Consider the following 24,965-nt stretch of genomic DNA (forward strand, 5'->3'; position numbering starts at 1 on the left):
TATTCTCCTTTCTAAATAGTCTGTAACTGTTGTTCAGTTAGCTACCCCTCAGTAACCACTGATGTAGGTGAGCTGTTCAAACAAGTTTTCAAATTCTTGACTTTTTCACTTGTTGTTGTATTCCTGGAAATAGTGCTTAACAGTCCTGTACTAAAGAGTGATCGATAATTAAATAATGTATATTCAGCAATGACCGTAAGTATCCATGAAAGTTATTAAACTTAGCCAATGATAAATTACTAAAGACCTGATGATATTGGGCCTTATGTAATTACTGCTCTTGTACCCTCGGAGAAGTCAGATTGGTGGCATGAGTTTATTTTCCAGGTCCCCATCTACCAGAAGCGTTGCTTTCAGTGATATCCTTTTCACTACCCTTAGCACAAATTCAAAGTGCTCTAAAAAGACGGAAAACTCTTTTGCACTGGTCATCAGACCTGGCCTGCTGCAGAAGGTCACACATGCCATGCACAGGGCTCCTGCAGCACAGAGCAGCTCACGTGTAGGGCTGAATATGGTGTTCGCGTAAAAACACTACCCTGCATGAGGCAACAGCATGAATAATATTGTCATGTGATTTGTAAACAGCATCACATTTCCTCTCTAAATCAACACTATTTCAACCCATTTCTCTTTTTGTTGAAAGACTCCATGTGTATCACTTACTATGGTGCAAGAAATCCCTTCTTTCTGAACTGTTTATTTCAAAGGATAGTACATCCTTTGATCTCACCTTCACTGGCTGTGCTAGGGGCAGGAAAAACCTCGCCTTGCACCAGGTGACATCTTTCTTGGGCAGCACTTTCAGCAGAGCTGTTGGATCATAGAAAAAGCTGCATCTATTTTCTCTGGTTCAAGGTAAAAGGAAAGGTACCGAGTGTGCCTGACCTCTTTGGTAGAGTAGCAATAGTGAGGGAGAAGCAGATGCCATACATACAAAGTTGTGTTATGAAAACAGATTGATGGTACTGTTTCTGTTACACACAGCTGAGGTTGTTGGCATTTCATAAGGGTATTCCCAGACATCTTGGCATTTGTTTTTTATAGGTGTAGTTTTACAGACGTGGATACTCAACCACTACAGAATGGTGCAGTTGGAGATAATAGACCAGGTGGTGTTGTCTTATGGAGGACTTCGTGGAGCAGTTGCTTTCGCTCTGGTTGCACTTCTGGATATGAACAAAGTGAAAGAGAAAAACCTGTTTGTCAGCACAACTATCATTGTAGTGTTTTTTACTGTTATTTTTCAGGTAATTCAACTTAATAATGTTTGTTCCAGGGAGAAGGAGTCCCCCCAGACTACCATATATGCTTAAAGCAGTTCTCTGCTGAAGGTTGTGTTTTTGTTTCACTGAACCAAAGGCATAATTAACTTCTTAATTTTAGTAACAAAGATCCTATTTTATGTTTTCACATGGCACCACAAGGGACAAAACACAATTTCCTTTGTGCTAAAAAATGTTCAGTCTAGCTTCTTGGTATTAATAGAATTCAAGTTAATATCTGATGAAGCATCCTTTACCTCATTTGAATAGCTATAGGGAACAGTCCTTTTTACTGGCAAGTACATTTATTACACTGGTCTACCTGAACCTAAATTCTCATTTTAATATGTAACAGTAGGCAGTGGGACAAGAGAGTATTTAGCTTCCAAACACAATAGCAATTTCTGGATGAAAAAACATTATCTTCAATGGAGAGATATCAGTATATAGCAGCTCAGAATGCTTCTCAGATTTATAAAGCATATTTAACAATGTTTCACAAACTACTGGTAGGTGCAGAAAATACCACATTCACTGCTATATAGAACACTTTCACCCTTCCCCTGCCATATTTTCCTGTATTCCTGGAATATATATTTTCCCACCGTTTGTATCTTTTCAAAGCTTAGTAACGAGCTGAGGACAGTGCATTATTTTATGAATGAAAGGGAAGAGGATCAAATAAGGAAGGCTGAGAAACACCATATAACACATAGGAAAATGTTCTCTATCTCTTTAGCACTAACCAGCTGGAGGTAATTCTAAGATAATTACTAAATATTTTTTATCATGTTTCACTACCTAGGGTTTGACAATCAAGCCGCTGGTGCAGTGGCTGAAAGTGAAGAAAACTGAGCATAGAGAGCCCAAACTGAATGAGAAACTTCATGGCAGAGTAAGACTTTTTAAAAATATTACGGTATATTTGGGATTTTACAGAGTGCCTTATAAAAGAAAAAAAAAATCAAAGAAAATTTCTTTTTGCAAGGGGGGGGGGGGGGAAATCAGACTGAAATTTCAAGTACAAAATCCTTCAAATGTTTTAAGAGCTATCATGTAGTTTGTCACTTGTCCCTAGGTTGAGCCCTGTGAGGGAATTCTCAGTTGAGAAGTTCTGGGCTTTCACTTGCTAATTCCCTGGTGCTGACAGGCTTGGGGAGACAGCACAGCTGGGAATATATTCCTTCCCATCAGCTAAAAGAGGAGTGATGCACTCTTCATTGTAGACAGCTAGGGCAAAGCCTGTGGAAGGAAGTTTATTTATCTTTCTTAAATATTATTTATTTACAGAAGAGAGATGAAAGCAGGCTTTGTAACTTGCATAGAATGGTAGTGTGCTGCTCAGCGCAGAGGTTAAATATTGATGCTCAAGATTAATGGTAGTATTCCTAGTCCACTTTGAATGCTCTGCAAACCTGCATTTCTTGCACATTTGAAAAGATTTTGAAATATGTGGCCTGGATCTCTTGCAATTCACTTTCGTGTGACATTATAATGTCAACTTAGTAAAAGAAAACATATACTTTCAACACATATAGAGGTTAAGTGTTAGAAGACTATAAGACATCTTGCATGGACTTGTTTAACTAATAAACTCTTCAGATTTATAGAGATGTCCCTGCATTGATCATTTTAAAATATTCTTGCATGAGCTCATAATTTTATCTGGAATTTGCTTAAGATGTCTTTGGATCTATATCTGAATCTGTCTACGCTCTGAAAATTCCCTACAGGCAAAATTCCTGCTGTAGGTTTACACTCCATTCAGAAAGACTTCCCTAGCTATGCAGTTTTGCTTCACATCTTGAAAAATTTTCCTTCTCAACAAAACGTTTCTCCCCATATTGCATTCACCATCATGACTCTACATGATCTGTTTGTTTCTGAGGAGTTCTACTCAAAGGCTAGAGAATAAATACATCACGCTTTTGTTACCCAGCAGAAAAGGTGTTTGGTTTACAAAGAGAGGGAATTTCCCCAGAGACACTATTTTGGTTATCTGAAAAACAGAATCTTTCCCCTAGGTGAGGAAATACCTTCTGTCTGTATTTATGGGCTATATCTTTACATGTCAGTGGGCAGTGGAGGGCTGAGCAGTAACACTAATTCTGGTACTGTGTAAGGTGTATGTACTGATTCACATCTTCCTAGAGTATTCCAGAAGATCTCGTCTTGGTGACTCAAGCTCTCCTAAATTCTTGCTTCCATGCCTTCAGAGAGAGAAAGCACTGTCCATCGTCAGATAGTGGACTGGAAATGCCTCACTTGTAATAAATTTTCCCCTAGTCCCGTATCTGATATCTCCTGAAATGATAATATTATATACAGGAATAATCCATATCACCTGTGTTGTTCTAAACTCAGCATTCTGTAGACTCTCTACCATTCAGTCCAATGTTCAGGGTGAAACATGAACAACTGTTCAAAAAAAAAGACCAAATTATACCTGCAGCTGCCTTAGCTTGAATAAAGTCACAGAGCTCTAAATTGCCATCCACCATGCGATAGTCAACCCAGTGTAGGATTTCACATTGTTTTCCAAAAGAATGGCTCCTACTTTTCCTCTGATTGATGTACTGATTCCTGAAAAGTCTAAAAAGAAACACTAAGGGAAACCTTCAACTGATTTAATCACTAATAGTAATGTTCATGTACTTCATAGGGCAGGAATGGCAAAATGGGTTGATAAAGAGTCTTAAAACGGACTATTAAAAGAGGATTTAATTACTTTCTTGCTGAGACCTGTGTAGATTAAGAAAAGTTAGTGAATTTGTAGTAGCAAAAAACTGGTTAGAAAGCAATCAGGACCTTTGAAAAAAACACATATTGCAGTCGCAGTTTTTCCCTAAATCGTGAAAAAATCTTTTTAGCATCAATAAAATTATCCTGCAAAGTTACCTGGTCCAACTTGACATAAATTGAGATATTTTCTAATTGTGAATTTAATTTTTGCAAGATATTAATTCTACTTTCACTTTCTTAGGCCTTTGATCACATTCTTTCTGCTATAGAAGACATCTCTGGTCAAATAGGACATAATTATCTGAGAGATAAGTAAGTAGTAAATTATTTGGAAAGCCTGAAATACTGCTACAATGTAAACCCCACATGTAAACTAAGAATTTTAAGTCTTTCAGTTTGGGACAGCAGGGATGTAAAGCATAACTTTAAAGGTTATACACTGAAAACACTGGGAATTTAGGGAATGTGAAAAGAGTGCATTTCCATTCCCTGTGACAGGATTCTTCTCTTTCACTGCCACAAGCAAAGTTCAGACTAGGCCTTTGGAAATGCCTCAGTCCACATCTAGAGGTCAGCTCCTCTCAAGATGTTAGAATTGGTGATTTGCACAGGATTTGACCTAAAATATAACATTGGCCTTTCTCTGTGATACTCCATTTCATGAACAGTATTTTCCTGGAAGAGAGACACTAAGTTTCTCTAGATTAAACTCAAAAATGATTGCTTTTAATCTTAGTCTTACAAAGGATGGGTTCAACATCTCCAAAAATGATCTCGGAGAGTGCTTTCAATCCACTCAGATGTTTTAAGCATCTTAGCTTGAAACCAGTAATGAAATTTGTGGATCATTTCCACCCCCTTCTATTTACATTTGATCCAACTTGAGGGAAGCAAAATTATTCAGTGAAAGATACAGTCACCATTTTCTTTGAAATACACATGAAGAATTACTGTTGTGATGGGTAGACTTTCCTAAGCTAAACGGAAAATGTGAAAAAGAACTTTAAAGAAATCCACTTTTAATAAGCAATTATATAATTGATTACAATTATAATATATAATAATATTGTATAGGGTTAGGCAGTTCCTTTCTCTCCGGATTTAGGTCATTTCGTAGGTGCAGATAGTCAACAATTCAATCTGCTAAAATCTTGTTCTGACTCAACACATCAGCTCCAATTTGTAAGCCACGTGGTTGCGCTAACATACTGCAGAGCTCTCCCTTAGGTTGCAATGAAAAGTAGAGAGTATTAGCTCAGGTTTAACATCATGCTTATGTGACTATACATCTCCTAGGCTGAAGTTAGATTGTATCTAGTTAGTTCTGAACTCAAGCAGAATGACTCAGCTGTCTGTATCCAGCTATAGGGACAATCTTTCATTTCCTCTTTTTTTTCAGTTTAATTCTGCAACAGCAGAATATGTATGTGTGTATGCACATATATGCTCATACAGAGTGAGAAAGCTTGAAGAGACCAATAGTTTGAGGCAAGCCAAGAACCTCAGCTCAGGATTTATCCAACCATAGTACCTGCATTTACACATGTGAAATCATATGTGTAGGTACATCTCTTGCTTTGCGCTCATTTATGCAGTGAAGAATTTTCATCAGGTGTCAAAAACAGAACACCTTTCTTTTCGTAATCTTTAGTCTTTAGTTTATTTATTGGGAATGAATTTCAGCAGATTAAAAGACAGGAGTCTACTTCCTTAGTTTTGAAATACTGACTATCAAGAAGATGCTAAAGATTTTTGAAGTGGCAGACTAGAGTTTGACTTCTTTGATGTCAGGGAGTAATATCCCTGAATAACAAGAGAAGGTGTAGCTTAATCTAGGGTTACAGTTGAGTGTGTGGTTTGATCACCAATATATTTTGAATCAGACCATCTTACATCCACTTCTTTTTTGTTACATCTGCAGCCAGAAGGCTCTGCTTCCTCATAGAGGTGGCAACCCACTAGCTTATTCACTAACGGACTCAGGTGTGACAGTCTGAGGAAATAGAGACCAGGACTGCTTGTCCGTTGTTCTGGTTGAGGAAGAGGAATAATTATCAATCCTGTGAATAATGTCAACTTCAAAAACCAAAAGACGTCAACTGTCAGAATAAAAAGGTGTAAACTCAAAATAGTCATGGGACAAGATGGAGAGAATCACTTTGAATAGTGGTAGGTCTCCGAAGCTGCCTCATACCCTGTAGAGAAAATTTCTAGGAAGGTAGATGAAAGTAAAGCTTTTATTTTCTGGAGTCCAAATACGAAATGGCAGGTATCTTTCTCTAAGTGAAAGTGGAAATCACAGAAAATACACACCACTCCTATCCTTCAGGGTACATCAATGTCATGGATAAGGCCCTCTGTCAGTGCTTTTAGAGGGAACTGCTGTGAACTCACTTTTTAGGCTTGCTGTCCTACAAGACAGCAGCTGAAAAGCAAATTGCCTTAGAAATGAGGAAAGAAACTTGTAACTTTTAGAATGAAGCTAGTTAGTATACGAGTGACTAATCAGAAGTGGAAAAATAAGGTAGCATGATTACCCAGAATATAAAAAGTTCTAGTGATTTTATATTCATAGCACTGTTGCTGCTGCTGTAGTAGTGCTTGGTAAGTGCACCTATTAAATAAATGCTTTGAGACAACTGCCTAATTCTGTAACAGCCTTTTCCTTAACTATCTTTAACTCCTAACTGAAAAGCTTCAAAATCAAAATCCTTCATTTTGCTATGCTTATCATTTTTGAAAGTGCTTAAAAGGTAGCATTTATCCTAAACTGAAAATGTTGTGACACTAATATTGCTTGCTGTCATTAACATAATTTGTTTAAATCGTCAGGTGGTCCAATTTTGATAGGAAATTCCTCAGTAAAATACTGATGAGAAGGTCTGCTCAAAAATCAAGGGACCAGATCCTTAATGTTTTCCATGAACTCAACTTGAAGGATGCAATTAGCTATGTGGCTGAGGTATGAACACTTTTTTACACATTATAGCACCATATAACATATGGTTAACATTCCAGAAAAGATGCCTAAAAGAACTATATTTTCATATCTGCTCTGCTGTTTTTTTTCTAAAGGAATTTAAGTGTGTCCACACAATATCACCCGTCTGGGTGGCTGCAGTTCTCAGTATTATACCTGATCCCTGAACATAAGTATACTGTAAATGTCGGTGGGCTTTTTAGCATATTGTACATATGTCCCTGCACTTTCCTGCTGGATTTTACTGAAGAGCTTTGTTTCTACCTTCTTTGCATGAGGAAACCCTGTAAATGTAATGGGACCAGGTAAATCAATGTGTGTTTCTAAATGTGACAGCAGAACATGGCTCCTGCAGATCCATGCTTCTATGTGAAGTCAGGTCTGCTCTGAGGCAGCCCCATCCAAATGGTGTGGCCAAATGACCCGAAGTGGTGAACTGCTATGATCCCACTCTGCAAGATCAGTCATTCAAAAGATTTTTGAGGAGTAACTTTAATTCAGTTGAATCACAACCTCCACACTTCAAAAATCAGAGTAGTATATTACAGATGGCAAATGCAATCACAGTATTGGGAAGTCAGAAAAACTTAAGACATAACAATTTATGAACTCATTTAAAAATTACTGAATTGAAGGAAGTTACTGACCTTGTCTGATTCCCAGAGCCAAGCTACATTAACAAACTGTATAATTCCTAATCCTCTTCAGCCAGTGTGTATTAATGTGTGTTAATCAGACAAGTTAGTTCAAATCACTGCAAATATGCAGCATCCCCACAGTGCAAAGGATAGTTTTAAGCAGTACTGTCTTAGTGATCTTTGAACTGATAGTCTAACCCTGACCTTAATCTCCAAGTGATCTCATTTTCACAGATAGATGATTTACCAGTTCATTTATTTAAATACAATGTTTAATAATAATATTAATAATTATTATTATTATTATTATCTCATTTTTGGGAAAATGGAAACATCTGGGCATACTTCTTCCAGTGAAATCTGAAGTTTGAGAGACCAAAAGCAGTCACAGAATTAGATCAAATACTATTTTAGTGTGAAGAAAGACAAGAAAACATTTCAGAAAAAATTTCTAAATTACCCTTTCAGTTTTCAGACTATTTGAGCTCAAGAACTAATTTTCATCATGGGCCTTTCTGGGTCACACCTCAGAGAAGGAAAGTTAGATGATGAATCTGATGTTCAAAACCACTGCTGAATCTGTTCACCAGATTCATTGCAATATTCTTTCCCTCAGAAGAAATCACTAAGTCATGCAGATTCACCCTCCCGATCTTTAGCAAATAATGTCTTGAACTCCATACAGTAACGTCAGATTAGTTAGATTATTCATTGCTCGGAAGAGTGATCTTTCTCATTATATATTAGTACAGTCTATGACACAAAAATACTGACTTTTGACACACTACTGAAGCTTAAATAATGTTTGTGTAAAATTGTGTCCTGCAGACAAATTGTATTTTAAAATGTCTATTGTTCTGACAAAAATAAAAAAAGAAATTAAAAATTCTGTAGAGTCTACAGAAGAGTTGCAACATAGTTTCCTCAGGTGGAAATTAATCAGTCATGAGCTGTGAATCCTTAAGTCATTCCACCTTTCTCACATTAATACTTGCTTCAGTGATAGACTGTTTAATAATATTTTATTTACTTCTGAAATAACTCTCTGAACTAACTGTCTGTGAATTTACAAGCTGACGTTGAAACAGAAGCCATTGCATCAAGGAGAAATAGAGATCTGCCTCCTCCAGTTTCCCCTTCTCTTCTGAGTTGCAAGAAACTCAGGAGATTAAAAACTATTTTTATAAATTTGTTCTTCTTCCAGCTCTGCTGTTATGTTGCAGCTGCTCAATAAACAGGAGCTTGAGAGAGCTCCGTTTGAACCTAAATAAATCCCTTATACCTGTGAGAGGAGAGCCTGAATCAGCTGAGCTCAAAATAATCCAGAGTAAATGGATAAAAATGACTTAAAATACATACACACTTTTCAGAGACATGGTATAGGATTCTCAGATAGCTACTCTGCACTCTCACCAGGGTACCAAAGTTCAAATAGCACGTTCTCATGAGTGGGTACGCCTTCCAGGAGCTTTTCCAGTTAGCTTATATACCCAGTTTTTGAAATGATAATATTTTAACATTAGGCCATGCTCTTATGAATATGGACAGAAGAAAGAATTCATAGCAAAAACTCATTTTAATCCTGATCGTCTCTGAGAAATCATAAACAGCGAAAATATCCTAGCACATTCTGTACTGGGAGCAAATTATTATTGCATAATTACACAATAAAAAATATAACAGATCAATAAGGATGAAGATAGAGGCATTAAACAACACTTTTTCAGAAGCAGAATAAGATAGTTGTAACACTATTGTTCTAAGAGTGCATTTGTAATGTAAAACATGCTGTAGAAAAATCAATATTTGACTCCTACAGATTCTTGGAGCAGATAGCAGCTCCTTCTGCTGTAAATAACCACATTGCCTGAGTACTGGAAAGGGATGATGAAAAGAAATTGCAGTTAGTAACTCCCCTTTGGTTAAAATTACTTCACTGATGACATGGTATGATATATGTATGAGACATTAAACTTGATTTGAAAAGTCAGCCAGCCACACTAAAGAAAATGGGTGAGATGATGTTGACTCAGATTTTACCTTTTTGTCTTTTAAGTTTTCTGTTTACAGAGATCAGAAAGTAGTTAATGCCAGTGAACTGATCCAACACAGTTTACTGTAACACATAGGTGATCTGTCATAGTGTAAGGAAATATGTTTGTTTGATTTGCTTTGTGAATATGGAAATGTAAAAGGGATACAACATAGAGTAATGTAGATAAATGTAGAAAATCAGAAATGTAGATAAAAATCTTTTCATATTCTGCAAGGGAGATGATTGTTTTTCTCCGTGTATCCTTTATTACCATTTAAAATGTAGAGATCTGCTATGTGATTCCTCTCTGTGACTGTTCAAACTCATAGATGGATTCAACCTGTGTAACCATGATGTCAGTCAACAGCTCCCTTCCTTAAAAACAAGCAGTTTTGCAAGCAGTAGGGAAAAGGGTGAAGTCAGAACAACAAGCCTTTTCAGAACTTCTCTTTGAGATACCAGTTTCAGAACTGATAGCAAATCTCTCTTCAAAGTCTTCTGTCTGTGGCTCCACAGTGTCTTGCAAATAGGCATTTTCTGATACACAGTTTGTCCTAGTTGCTTACGTTAACATAATGCACTGCATATTGCCACCCTCATGTTAACATGCTGTAGCTTTTGACAAAAAAGTATTGCAACGGTAATGTGTCTTGTTTCCTGCTGTGGCCAGGGAGAACGCAGAGGCTCCTTAGCGTTCATACGTTCGCCAAGTACAGACAACATGGTGAATGTGGATTTTAGCACCCCACGCCCCAGCACGGTGGAGAGCTCTGTCTCCTACTTACTGTGAGTACCTGCGGCTGACGGGTTGGTTGCCCCTTATTTTTGTGTTATATGATTTGAAGAGGTGCAAAAAACAATGTGGAGGATTAAAGCTAGAAATTTTTTTAAATGTATATTGTAGGGCCCTCACTCACTACTTTTTTGAACTTTCATTAGCCTCCCACGTAAAATGAGTATATGATGCTATCAATCCTCTTATTTCACTTTACACACAAATTTTTCAGTGCAGACTGATGGTAGAGCATGTGAAATTAGAAAGACTTGCATCTTCCCTGACTGCTTCACAGAATAGATAGACTGATGTGAACAGAAGATGAAGACCAAAAGTAATAAATGAAAAAAAAATTGAAAACCGCCTGAAAGATAAGAGTCAATAGTTTTTAAAAAGGGGATATACACACTTTTTCACACCTACAAAATTGAATCAAAATTTTTTAAAAGTCAAGTCACTCTTGGTTAGAATTCAGCATGATTTTTTTCAGATCTAAAGGTGAGTTTTTCAGCAAGTGTTATGCATCTTAAAAAGAGAAGTTTAGCACTCCTTAAGCATTATATCTGTAGCAAAAGCTTTGTAAATTCTGTAATTCTGCAACCATCACATTCATGGGGGGGGGGGGGGGGGAAAGGGGAGCATCCACACAGCTCCACTTTAGACATTTAACCATAGGAACCTAATTTAGGAAGCTAGGGTCTGTGGATAATGACTAGAAAAAGCTTTCCAAGCACAATTCAAAGCTTCTAATTGTTGCCTAAATTAAGGTACTGAGACTCATCTTCTGTAAATAGCCTTTTTTCTCCACTGCCTCTCTAGAACACTTAGGTTCCAATGTCCAGAGACAACCTCTCTTGCCCAGAAAAATCTCTCTCACCTCCCTTTGTATTGTAACTTATAGACAGATAACTGTGATTATGGATAATAGAAATTCAGTCCCACAGTTACAGGAAGGTAACCAAAAGGCATCAAAAAAAAAAAAAAAAAAAAAAAAAGGCAAACAGAGAAAAGCTCATAAAATAGAGTACATATCCGCGTTCGTGTTGATTCATGTGGCATCAGAGTGCCTTTTGCTCACCGACTGCAACTGACAGTGCTGGATGTGTTGCTGAGTCGGGTCTAGAAGGGTCTTGTCACAAGCACGGCAAGGAAAACCATTGCTCCTTCTTTAACTCATTTGTGACTCTCAGGGAACAGGCTGTTGGACATGCAGATAGAGAAATAGGAGTAGCGAATGCTAAACCCACCTTAAATACTAGAAGCCAACACATTTTCAAGGGGAAACACCTATACTCTTTTTACTCTTTTCATGTTTCCCACTAGCTGCTTGTTCACCGTTTGCTCCATTTTGACCTTTCTTTTTTTCTTTTTTAATTTCATCTTCGTTTCTCCCTCTTCTTCCCCACTTTCCTATTTTCTGCAATTGCCCCTTCTGCAATTGCAACTTTTTAAAAGCACTGTTTGTATTTTGGTATTCTTCAGGAGAGAAAAAGCTGGACCAGTTTGCCTGGACATGCAAGCTTTAGAGCAGAGAAGGAAGAGTATCCGGGACACAGAAGATACCGTCACACACCATACCCTACAGCAGTACTTGTACAAACCCAGGCAAGAGGTGAGAGCAGGAGGCCAGCATTGGGCAGATTCTCAGTCTAAAGTTGGGAAACACTAAGAACCAAAAATTTGGGAGCAAAACTCAGAAGGAAAGAACACATCTGCAAAATCCACCCTTGAGGAAGATGGACTCTTTGTATTCTCTCCTGCTTATGAGCAAGGCCTCCTGCACACAGCTAGTGCCTCTGATTTCATCAGGGCCAGGGGAATGCGGGACTGGATCCAAAATAGGTTCTGAAACAGGATGAAATGGGGCATGTAAACTGAAATGATTCACACACACATAGGGAGAGGCTTCCTTTGAATGGCTGTCAATCTTTATTAGTCATACTTAAAATTCCTGGACTAATACCAGTTTCATCATAGAGAAAGAAAATATGAGTTTCCATTAATGACTTCAGATTAGCCTTTGGATCATTCTTTTTTTTTAAGCATTTGGTTTTGTTTTCATGGCATTGATTGACTGCATTAATCCAGGGCTTCTGGTAGCATTTCTAAATAAATGAATATTATTTTTCCTTCCTGGCCACAGCACAAACACCTGTACAGCCGACATGAGATCATGCACAATGAAGACGAGAAACAAGACAAGGAAATTTTCCACAGGACAATGAGGAAGCGCTTGGAGTCTTTCAAGAGCACCAAACTAGGAATAAACCATTCCAAGAAGCTCAATAAAATCCACAAGCGTGACCGGGGCCAAAAACGGGTAAAATATTTCCATGAGAACTCATCTGTTATGCAAACTAAGGGGTGGAGAGGGGAGGGAGGATTCTATAGGGTCCCATGCCCTGCAGTTATATCTGCCCTATGGAACTTCATTACCTTAAAGAGTCTAGGCAAGAAGAAATGAGATGACTTAAGGGGCACCTTCTCACCTGCTGATTTTCTCTGTGCTTTCGGACCCTTCTTGGTGAGAGACTTGATCACTTGCAAAACAAGAGAGCTTGAGTCAAGTGGGAGCACTGCAAGGCGATGTAGCAGGGTAGAGCTGCAGCATGGACCATTCCACAAAATTTGCACAGAAGTAGGAGGGAACCAGTAGCATTTGAAGAGCAAAAGCCCCTTTCTTTTCTTGCAGTGAGTAAGAGGCAGAGGGGCGAAAATAACATCATCAATATTGAGACCCAAGCAAAGTTTAAAAGAGATTTCAGAGATTTACCACGAAACTCTGGGGACTTTATAAGGATGTCTCTGCCATTGCTATCTGACAATGGCAGCATTTCTGGTAACTGTTCATCTGTTTGCTTTCTTTCAGCGAAACAGCAGTGTCATACCAAATGGAAAAATACCTTCAGAAAACCCAATACAAGATTTTGCTTTGAAGGAAAAAGGTAAACAGACTGTTAGATCAGCTTCATTAGCTGTATTTTACCAACTACCTTGCTGTTAAAAAAAAAAAAAAAAAAAAAAAAAAGAAAGGCGTGACTGAAAAAAGGCCTGGCATCAAAGATGAGGCTGGTATTAAAAAGGGACTTCTACTCACAGCCTGAGTTAGGGAGGTCTGCTCGATACTTTAAATTGTAGCATCTGGGTGATTTAGCTAGACAACTGGATGATAAATCAAATTTGAATCAACCCTCTCATTCAAGTTTTTAAAATGGCACGTATATATTTTGAAAACTAAAAGATGCAGGGACTGTGATATAGATGAAATTTCAGCTTCCTTTTGAATATGTTGCACAGAGCATCTTTTGCTAATATCTTTCCATTTGACTGCAGTAGGATATATCTGCCCATGACACCACATCACGTAAAATTCAGTAGTTTGATGGCATTCTAATCTGAGTTAAAGTCCATTTGTTTAAAAGGAGTCTGGATCAGAGTTGAAAGCCAAGCAAGCATGAGAGAGTAACTTTGAAAGGAACACACAGTCAGTTTCAACCCTTCATGCCTATCCACTAAGCCTAACAAACAAGTCAGTCTTAGAAGTCTGCTTTGAAGCTGGCTACCCTAGGGAGCATCCCTAGCAAAATGAGGAAAGAGAAGAACAAAATCTGACATCTTGGTTGTGCATATAAAGCCCCAAATAGTTTGGTCTGGTGCTTTAGCCATCTTCTGGCCTTCTGTCAATAATAACAAGACATGACAGAGATTGATAGGTCAAATTATAATGATATATAATTGTTTATATCATATGGCTATCATTTACATATGATATATCTAATATATCATATACTGTATCATATACATATGATAAAATTATCTATATGTTCCACTTGAGAATTGAAATGTGGTTTAAAAGCCACTGAACTAACTCTTATTCCTGTCTTTCCTCTGTTTATGCAGTCATCCCCTTGATCTCAAAGAGAACTGAAGTAAAGCAGAGAGATATTTCTTTTTTTCTCATAGCTCCAAGCAAAGATTTTTTCCCTTATATATGCTCTTTAAATTATTTTCTGATTTTTTTTTGACTGATGAGGCAATGCATATTAGCTGGGTAACTGTAATACTCTAGACTATCTTTGCTTGGGAAGAGCTTTCCAAATACTTTTAAGTAGGTCATCCAATGCTGTCTCCTTAAAGCACATTCTTCACAGAATTCTCTTCATCCTCTACCTAAAAAAAGAGTTTCTTTGGAGGACAGCGTTAAGCAGGGATTTGGCAGTAGACAGAAATACTCTTTACTTCTTTATCCAAGTTGTAGTAAAACCAATTCTCCTCCACTAGAAGCTTATATATGCAGCAATGACCTCATCAGGTTGGAAATCAGTCAGGATACTAGCACCAACCTCTGTCTAACGATGAAGATGCTGTGACTGGTTTTTGTAAGGGGCCACAGTTGACAAGACCTGAACATTCAAGAGGCAAAACAGATAGAGGCACAGTGGTCTTGTGTCATGTGTTTGCTCATTTCAGTGTCAGGAAAGCAAAGTGTCTCAGCCAAGAGCATATCTGGAATGCGCCACCTCTACCATACTACCAGCCACTAACATGAGGCTGAAACCTGTGCTGGCTTTCTTATCTTTGCATAAACTGCAAACTGGATGCATTCAAACTCTCTTTTGCTCTTATCCAGATCCATGTTAATGATATATCTGAGATAACTATCTTAGCATTCTTAGCATCAAAAAAGTATGAAATAACATTTTATATCAAAACTCTAACCAATTTGAACTTTTTCTTTTTTCTTTTTGTTTTCTTTTTGTTTTGTTTTGTTTTGTTTTGTTTCATTTCTTTTCCCAGATTTGGAATTTTCTGAACCAGAAGAAAGTAACGATTATGAAACTTTGCACCTCGGCAAAGGAGTTGATTTCCTGGCTAATGTGACCAAGCAAAATTTCACAGATACACCTAGTGGTAAGACAATCAACCACATATGGATTTTTTTTTCTCAAATATAAAACAATTTATTAGCAGTGATGCTGCTCTAGCTTGTATTTTTTTGTTTTTGATTTGATTTCTTCTCTTAGAAATGTTATTTGCTTAGCATTATCATTAACATATGTAAAGTTTTGGATATTTAAAGGTATGGAGAGCATCAGCTTTGCAGCTGATAATACAGACAGCAGTTGTGAGCATAATCCAGAACTAAAAGCACTAATTATTTCTAGCAACAGAAAATATTATCTTAGACTTGTCCTGCTTCACAATGCCAGCCAATACCAGACCTTTGGAACTGATTTCTACTAGCATTTAAATCAACTTTGCTGTGTGATACATTTCGTACTTCTTTCATGTGGAATTTTTTGTCTTAAATTCAGAGCTCCCTCAGATCCTTACAAGGCTGTATATAATCCTGAGTCATTTTAGAGATATTACAAAATTCGTAGTAGTCACAAGGGAGAGGTTGCAGCATTTTTGGGCCACTTACTGTATTTGACTTCCAGTCCTGAATGGCTTCAAAATATCAGATTGAAAATATTTTGTTATATATAAAAGAAATAGTATGATGTGATTTCAAAGGTTTTAAATTTTAATATTTCTCTTTAGCCTTTTTCTGTTTGAACTCTCAGTGTGCCACTGTATGGTAACATGCTGCACATAGAGAAGATAAATACTTGTGTCAGCACTCTTGGCAATCATGCTGATACATTTGTTCATTGTATCGTGAAAAACTCCCTGTTTGAGTTTATATAAAGACACCCAGAAATCGATCCAGAAAAAAAGTAGGTAGCAAGATGTAGACCTACTCCATTTAAAATTTTTATTTTACTGTTTAAACACTATAGATTTGGTGTTTTTATTAAAAGGCTAATGTTATTTACTTTTGACGGTTCCATGGCCTGCTTTGGCTCCCTCACACACATCTTATACCTATATGGATTTGAGCACTCTATAAGCTTTTTTTTATTATTTTGAGTTTCTTTTCTTTTTTTGTAGGTTTGATTTGAATGTTCTGTAATTCTTTTATGTTTTGCTTTATTTTGGTTGAGGGACAGGTAGATTTGTTCTTGTATTGATTTTATTCATTGTCTATAGACATCCCAAGCATAACTGCACATTATATCCAGTTTTTCTCTTTAAAGGAAATCCAGGCTGACTAGCAAAAACCAAGCCAGTGAGAACAATCTGTGTGTGTATAATCGTGTATCTGCCAATGGGTTTCTTCACTATAGCCCTTTTCCCTATACATCTTGTATTACCAAGAAATTACTTTAATTAATTGAATTTGTTACTCATAAACTTTTTGTAGGAATTGATAACCCAGTATTTTCAGCTGATGATGATCAAAGTGTCTACATGAAGTTCTCACCATGGTTATCTAGTGAAGATACTGTGGTACCATCACAAAGGGCCAGAGTGCAGATCCCATATTCTCCAAACAACTTCAGACGGCTCACTCCGTTTCGGCTCAGCAATAAATCAATAGATTCCTTCTTGCAAGCAGATGGCCCAGAAGACCGACCCCGATCTTTTCTCCCAGAATCAACACATATGTAATATTTTAAAACAGATAATGATCTTTATTTTTAATCAGTCTTCCTGTCTATCCTGACTACAGACAAAATGTTTACTTTTCTATTTTTTTATCTCCCAGACTGTTTCTTTCCTTCTTGATTTTTTTCTACAACTATATGTGTTCTGTTTTCCTTCTATTTGGACAGCTAAACATTTTTTTTTTCCTCCTACAGAAATGCTGCCCAGCATTTGGGGGTGAAATGTCCTGTTATTTTTACAACAACTAGGATTTGGCTCTTTGTTTTGGCTTGAACACCTTAAATGCTGAGCAAAAAAAATTCCAAACATCAGAATGTTGTGTACCTGTTTTCAAGACGATCCAAGTTTCTTGGTTAGCCAATTCTAGATGATAAAATTCCTGCTTGATTTGTGTAACCTTTCAAACCTTCTTAAAAAGTAGTGGTTACTCTTTCAAGTAACATGGTCAGAACTGTCATCAGGCCTAAGCAAACTAGGTAATTATCAAGGACAGGAGCCTACTAAGAATAGCAAATCAGTCCTAGCCAATGCCAGCTCTCTTATTTATGCCGAAGCCATGGAAAGACAGACTGGTTGCTGATGCTGAAGGATAAGGTTTGCCTGTAAGAGGTTAGGTGAGTCATTTAACCCATCAGATATGCAATAGGAACAGTAGGCCTAGACCAGCAATGGGCTGAGATGAGCTGCTCAGTCTTAGCCTGACTAGATTGTGATTTTGCCTCTGCCACTGAGAAGCCTTGTGCCAGTCATTAAGATCTGGCCAAGTTCTTCTTTGTCCTGGGCCTAGCCAGTAAAAATGTTCCCACTGCTAAATGACACTACTGATTACACCATTAAGTTGTGTAAAGGAGAATTAAAAATGAAGCAAGTTTCGTACTAAAAAGCATGAGAGTTCCCTTACACAGTTAGAGATAACTATACAACAAACAAAACCACAGAAAAGCAGAATTCCAGTTTTCTTTAGAGCCCAGCCATTTGCCTTATCCTTAAAGTGTGAATTTTTCTTAATCTGTATCTTATTTTGAAACCAGAGAAATATTCATCTGTTTGATGCAGCAAATAACCTGATGCCTCTAATGTGTTACAGGCAGGCTTAATAGCAAATTGACTCTAGGTTTAAATGAATATCTTGGTGGCCCTTTAATTCTTGTTCTGCGACATTTTTCCACACCATAAAAATCAGCCTTCATTTCTATAATCAACATAGTGCTGTAAATGAGATGGCTCAGGTCACAGTTCAGCCATCATGATTGAACAGAGCATAGGGCACTGCAGAGATTATGCAATGAAATCCAATTCTCGGTTTCATTGGGAATTAGCTTCTGGGGAATCCACGATCACACAGGTATGACCTTGCGCGTTCCATGCATCAACAAACTAAGGAACGTGATAAAGAGAGTACTTCTGCACGTAGCTGATGAACATTTGTTTAGACAAAGATCTCAGGATGAGAGTGACTGTTACCCAATTTTGATTTGAGAAGACTTTCATAATCTTTTGAAAAGAAATGGAAAAGAAAGTTCCATTTTGCTTCTGTTCTGACTTCTGTCCCTACAGAAGATGCGCTAGTTTAAGAGTAATTCCAGGTAGCATATTACTTTCATCACTGGAGTGTACTGCAGCACAGTGGTTGGTTCTAGTACTCAGTTCTCTATTAGTACATCTTCTGATTATTTTTAAATGGTGTTTTAAAATACAAGTTGGATTAATTAAAAGATTGTGAATTAAATTCCAATATCCCGACTAAAAGCTAGAACAGTGAACAACATTCCAAAATGGAGACTTCTCCCTGACATTTATCCACATTGAAAATCTCTTCATGTTTTTTTCCATTGAAAATATTGTCATAAAATACTAGCTTATTACTCACTGAACTATTTCTTGCTAACCTTTGTTCCTTTCCTCCATTCTATTGCCTGATTATACTTGACTTTATTATTTAGAATTGCTACGCATTAGTTCTCGTGTAAATATATTTGATATATCAAAGTCACTGGGTTTTGACTGCATTTCTTAAGAGGCATTTGGGGAAACTAGCTTGCCTGAACTAACAAGCTCAGAGCTTAATTACGCTCAGAAACAGTCCTCTGAACTATCTCCTATAACAAAATAACAGAATGACATTGGAATTTCAGTTAAAAGGTTTTAAAAACAGTATAGATTGTAAACGAGAAGTAGGAATGTGGAATTTGCCTACAGAACCTAAAGTGTACAGAAAACTGAGCAGGCTCCAGTCAAAAAGAAATTGATAGTCTGCTGATCCTCTCTGTTCATTATCTAAAAGAGCGCAATTTATTTCAAAAGCATCTGAAAGATTTCATTGTCAAGCCTCATGACTAAATGGTTCAAAAGCAAATAGATGCCTTACTGACCAGATGATGGTTCTATCTCCTAATATTTGTAACATCCAGTGTTCATCACTGAACTCAATTCCACATGATATTCAGCCAGGATAAAAAGTTTGATAAACTTGGTTGAGGTTGTACAATCTGGTCATTGGGATGCAGTACAGTTCCCCAGCTCAAAAACAGTCTTAAATCACTCAGTTTCAGAAGATTTTCAGCAAAATCACTGAATTCAAAGGATTCCCAGGAAATTAGTATTTAAAATAAAATCAAGTTTGCACTAGTATAGAAAGTCTGTGTCTACATGTGTTTCTATTTAATTTTGTCCTCTAGGTGAAATGGACCATGATGTTGAAATGACTGAATACTCCTCTTCAGATGACAAATTGCCTCCTTATACGTCTGACCAAACAAACCAAACAAAAGGTGTTTCAGAAACTCCCCTCCACTTCTTTCCATCTTGTCTTCAAATGCCTTGGACACAAACCTATTCTTCCTTGGAAAACAGAGGGAATATATCTCTTTCTACTCTCTCTGAGTATGTAACTTCTTGTGACCCAGATGTACCTGATCTCTACTGGGAAGCAGATACAGATATGAATAACAAAGAAACAATAAACTCAGGTTATTGTTCTGAAGTTAGCTACGAGCCAGAGAATTCACAGGAGGAGAGTTCTCTCTCTGTGCCTGAAGGGCTGGAAGACTCTTATATTAAGGAACCCCAAGAGAAGATAATGTTGCTTGATGTGCAAGCAAACTACAGATCTGCTGCAGCCAGGCGTGTACAAAGCCGACGTTCATTTCATAGGCCAAAACCATTGCAACACCCTAAGCTTCAGAAGCTAGCGTCACTTCCAGCATCTTGTCACATCCCTCCACATTCACTGGAACAAGAGGAAACACAGCTGTGAACCAGGACTTACTTGAAAGGAGAAGATGAGAGAGAATCAATTGAATATAGGGCTTCTGTAAGAATAGCAACCTGTTGGTTTGCTTTCCATTGGAATGGTTTCTGATGAAAAAGGGAATGGGGTCCTATGATGTCAGAAGCACTGGGACTTTCTATTGCACTTACATTTTTAAGTCCTCTTTCATGCTGAAATGGTGCATAGTGAAGGGAAAATATGCCTCCTTGCTATTTTTTCCATGTAGACTGTTACAAAAATCAATCTTATTTTTGGAGGAGAAGAAGCTTTTCAAAAGGTAAATATTTGGAGGTGTTTTACATAGATATGGTTTACTATGCCATATATTCCCAGTAAATACATTTAAAGAAATAGGCTGCATTTGCTGTTTCAGTAATGAAATTCAGTATTTGTGATGTACGAAATTCATATAGGAGGAGCCAATGGTGAGCCTTTTGCCTGTTAAGTCTATTCTGATTGGAGTGGATCAGTGCCTTTTTTTTTAATTGCAAACTAAAGAAAAAATATTCTCCTGATCTTGAATATTAGTGTCACTATGTAACTATGTGATATTGACTTTGTTGGAAGCCTCTGGGGATTAGGGAAGAGGAAAGTCTTGGCCTCATGAAGTCTTGTCAAGGACTCCAGGATGGCTAGTGTTTGACCTTTATTTCCCCTATTTAGTGGCACTGAAATAAAAGAACATCAAGAATTAGTTCAGAATTTTAGTTAGTATGGTCACAAGCTTCTCATTTTAAATTCTTAATTAAGCTGCTCAATTTTAAATAGCATCACTCATGAAGAAGTGTAAATACTTGTCATTTGTCCTGCTGCTTGTGTGTCTTCCAAATATTCTGTTAGATCACCTTGTTTATTTATGTACAACCCTCTTTCAACAGCTGATCAGCATAATGGCCTCACAGATGCTATTCTGTCTTCTACCACACAGTTTAAGTGCCACAATGACTCAGGATGTTGATGTTTCAAAGTACTGTACAGAGGTAGTTTGGCTACTGTGTATGTATACACTTGTTTGTGTCACGAAATTGCATTTTTATTTTCCACTTTTCTGTTAAATGACAACAGTTAGTATTGCACTATTATCTATGAATCTGATCTAGTTTCTGTGAAGCAAGCTGGAGACAGCAGTGAAAGCTAACTCAGATGAAGATGTAACAAAAGTAAATGCTCTGAGAGCTTTCATGGATGTATAATGCTCCCTGCTGGACAGCTTCAGGCATAGTCTTATGGCCTAACTTTTTTTGCCTTGAGGGGCTCCAGTCCTGAAACTTTGGTTTTAAATCTTCAGTGATAAAATTGCAAAGGTTCTGTGACATTAATAGATGAGCACTTAGCTGCTTCACTGAGCCTAATGTGTACCTTATTTCTATTTGAGAACCATGTAAACCATTTGTAAATGAACTAAATCAACTTCAGGGAGGTATCTGAACTGCTTAACACTGGAGCCAGTAGAAGCTTTCTTTCATAAAATTTACCTTATCTATAGGAATTAGCAGGTACTTCAATCTCCAGCCCTCCCAAATTTTGAAAGGAATCTGAGTGAGTCTGTGTCAGATGTCCAACTTTAGATTCACCCAGGCACCCCAAAAGAGTGGAGCTCTGTGTGAATGCTCAATGCTTTTTCTTGTCTTTGTCCTCTTTTCAGAAGTGCCCATTAGGCTAGTACAAATTGCAGAGATGTGATGGCAAATGTCCGATAGTTTAGCTAGCTACATAATCTATGCCTTTAGCGACTAGATTCAGAGTACTGGTTCTTTTGATATCAACCCACAGGCAGCTGCCTGTCTGCAACCATCTTGGGTGCTGATTCAAATCAGTGTTCCTAAATGAAAGGCTCCATCACCCAGTACTAAACCCAGAGCTAGTCTTGTTAATAAGAGTCAGGAGACACAATTTTGTGATTCAATAATGTGAATACCATTTTTTGTGAACTGGATAAACATGAGCATATTATTTTGGTGAAGGAGAGTATTTTTAATGTTGTTCCAGATAGTAAAATTGGAGTAAGTATTGGAAAGGATTTCAATCATTTGCACCGATGTACAACAGGACCCTTATTTATCCCAGATATTAGCACAAGGAAAGTGCAATGTGCCAAAATCTCATCTGCAGTCTCATAGTGTAATGCCTAAGTACTAACACCAAAGTTGACAAGATGTTGGCTAGGTGTTGGCTTTGAACTAAAAGCTTACATTTCTTATTGCTGTTGTACAGAGGTCATTGCTGCCTTGCATTCTGAAGAAGAACCACACTGTGGGCTGCAATTTCTTTATGCTTGTTGGAGCATTCATAATCTATTTGTGTACAGGCTACCTCAATAAAACATCTGCAAGTCCTCATCAGCAGGTGGGAAATTTTGCTAGACAGAATTTGCACACACAAGTGTATGCACTTTGGAAAATCTCAGGTTATGAGATTTTCATGTTCTTGTATGTTGAAGTAATAAACACAAGAGGATCAGTAGACACTACAGTGTTTACAAATACAGCAGTCTCTGGGAGGAGTCAGGATCCCATATGCTTTGGAGAGGGCTGTGGGCTGGTAGGAGTTTCTTCAAAACAGAGAGGAATACTAAGCCATTTTTAACAACCGAAAAATGGAAAGGCACTCTATACAAAGGGTTTAACTCTCAATTTACTCTCAGAGGCCTTAGGCCTCGTCCATATTATAAAGGGCTCTGTCACCATAGTCATACAGGTGAAGCACAGATTGGCCAATTCTGATAGTGAAGGGACCTTTCCTTAGAACAACTTACATCATTTCTGAAGTTCTTATGCCTCTAGTAGATGTTTTCTACTATAGCTGTCTCTACATAAGGGCTTTGGTTGGCATAGTTTGTACATTTGAAATGTGATGAAGAAAGGTTCAAGGCCCTAATTTGCACATCAGAAAAATGTTAGGAATACAGGCAGATCTCAACTAGTATGTAGTAGGTTATAATCCCTTATTTTTTCCAGGGCAATTACTCCTACCAGGAGTCTGTTAGGGTATATAAGAAGAGCAGGTCATAAATTTATCATCTGCCTCACAGTTTTTACTCCATGCTATTTTTCTATGAACTTTTGAGTTTCAGTGCATGTCCTGTGGGTGCAAGATTTTCTTTTCTTTAGCAGACTTAAATCAGTCAAACACCACTAATTTCATCATAGATACACAGACTTAGAGCTGCTGAGAAGATGGCTGTGTGCATCAGCTTCTTTTTACTGCATGAGGAAACAATGAATGAGACTGGAAAAATCTGTTGATAAAACAGTCAGCTCCAATGAGGCTGGTTCAGTTCTTGCTGAGCTACACTGGCTGAAAAATCTGTCTAGAATTTGTTTGTAATGTGCTCTGTCTAAGAAAGACAAGTTTTTTGGTTTGGGGGAAATTCCACTATTGCTATTTATTGAACATGTAACTATGGGCTATCTTGTTGTACAAAGATGGAATGCAGAAATGTGTGATGTCTTTCTACATTTTGCTCCGCAGGTAGGATGCTTTTCAACAATTTTTATTACGCTGCACTATGACCTAGAAATGTTAAAAATAACAAGTGTGTCACCTGCATTCAGATGAATTCTCTCTGAGCTGTGAAGCTACTTATTTTAAATTATGTTTTACAAATATATGGTCTAGTCAGAGATTTATGCAACAAAAATTGTAAAATAGTTATGTGCCTTAAATTGTCACTCTTTAGAGAGCTGCTGTTTGGAGATTCTTTTGTGTGCAATTTCCAAGCAGTGTCAACTTCCTCCATATATTTTTAAACAAGTCAAGTTATTCTGCTAATATGTCTTTTAAAAAATGTTTTAATAGTATATCATGATGAGAAGTTTGGCAATAAATTGTATCACTTTGGTGGAATCATTCTGCTTTGGCAAGACTCATTGATTTGGCACATTTAGAGATGACTGCACACAAGACTTCTGAGAAAATAGACTGTTTGAATTTCTGTCACTGAATCAAATAATTAAGAATAAGTGGCAATAATGTGATGCTGATCATGTCATTTATAAAACTCAAACCATTAAAAGCAGCAACAAAAGTTCTAAAAGATATACCAAGTCTCACACTGACCACTGTGATACTTTTGGTATAGTCTTAACTCCATCCAATTTAGTGACAGAATTCCCATTGACTTTATAAAACCAATATTTCAATCCTTAGAACATATGGGAAACCTTTCTTTTCAGAATATGCATACTAATGTTGGCATTATGGCAACACAAGTTATTCTGTATATATTATGATATATAACATTGCGTTATAATACCAATCTTTGATGAAAAGATTCAAGGTGGCTTTGGGGGCTTTGTTTTACTGTCTTGCATTAGATGAACCAATTTTCTCTGAAGGCTCTGTGTACTCAGTGAAAACTACCATTTATATTGTCATCTGGTTTGTTAGGATGTTTCCATGACTGATACTGCTTTCTAGAAGTATCCTAGAACTGCATAGGAGGTGTGGAGTGAAAAGATAATAATGGTCACAATATTATGAAATAAACATTTAGTGGAGTTCAATTAGAATTATCTGCCAAATTTAGATCTGAAGAGATTGAAAAGGATAGCATAGATGACTCAACTATATGCTGGCAAATACAGTTCTGCAGCTGCAGAAGTATATAAAGCTGTTTCCATGGTCTGTCCACACAACAGCCAATTTGTTAGTAGGCCATCAATCAACAGTCATCCCTTGACACGTTTTTTGACACATTAAGCATAGGGAAGCAATGAACAGCCATTTATGTCGGAAAAATTAAGCTTGCAAATCAGCATCCAAAGC

General features: G+C 37.3%; 1 protein-coding gene across 1 annotated transcript in view; it reads left to right on the top strand.

The window, feature by feature from the left end:
* Positions 1-20,183, top strand: part of SLC9A3 (solute carrier family 9 member A3) — a 54,750-nt gene extending 34,567 nt beyond the window's left edge. The window contains exons 7-16 of the mRNA XM_062568501.1: positions 1,048-1,250; positions 2,071-2,160; positions 4,249-4,319; positions 6,840-6,969; positions 10,331-10,446; positions 11,918-12,047; positions 12,579-12,755; positions 13,305-13,380; positions 15,233-15,346; positions 19,606-20,183. Of these exons, the coding sequence (XP_062424485.1) occupies positions 1,048-1,250; positions 2,071-2,160; positions 4,249-4,319; positions 6,840-6,969; positions 10,331-10,446; positions 11,918-12,047; positions 12,579-12,755; positions 13,305-13,380; positions 15,233-15,346; positions 19,606-20,183 (1,685 nt within the window). The remainder of the gene's footprint in view (positions 1-1,047; positions 1,251-2,070; positions 2,161-4,248; positions 4,320-6,839; positions 6,970-10,330; positions 10,447-11,917; positions 12,048-12,578; positions 12,756-13,304; positions 13,381-15,232; positions 15,347-19,605) is intronic.
* Positions 20,184-24,965: the final 4,782 nt, after the last annotated feature.

This window comes from Rhea pennata, chromosome 2, assembly GCF_028389875.1.
Source record: "Rhea pennata isolate bPtePen1 chromosome 2, bPtePen1.pri, whole genome shotgun sequence".
NCBI classification, from domain to species: Eukaryota; Metazoa; Chordata; class Aves; order Rheiformes; family Rheidae; genus Rhea; species Rhea pennata.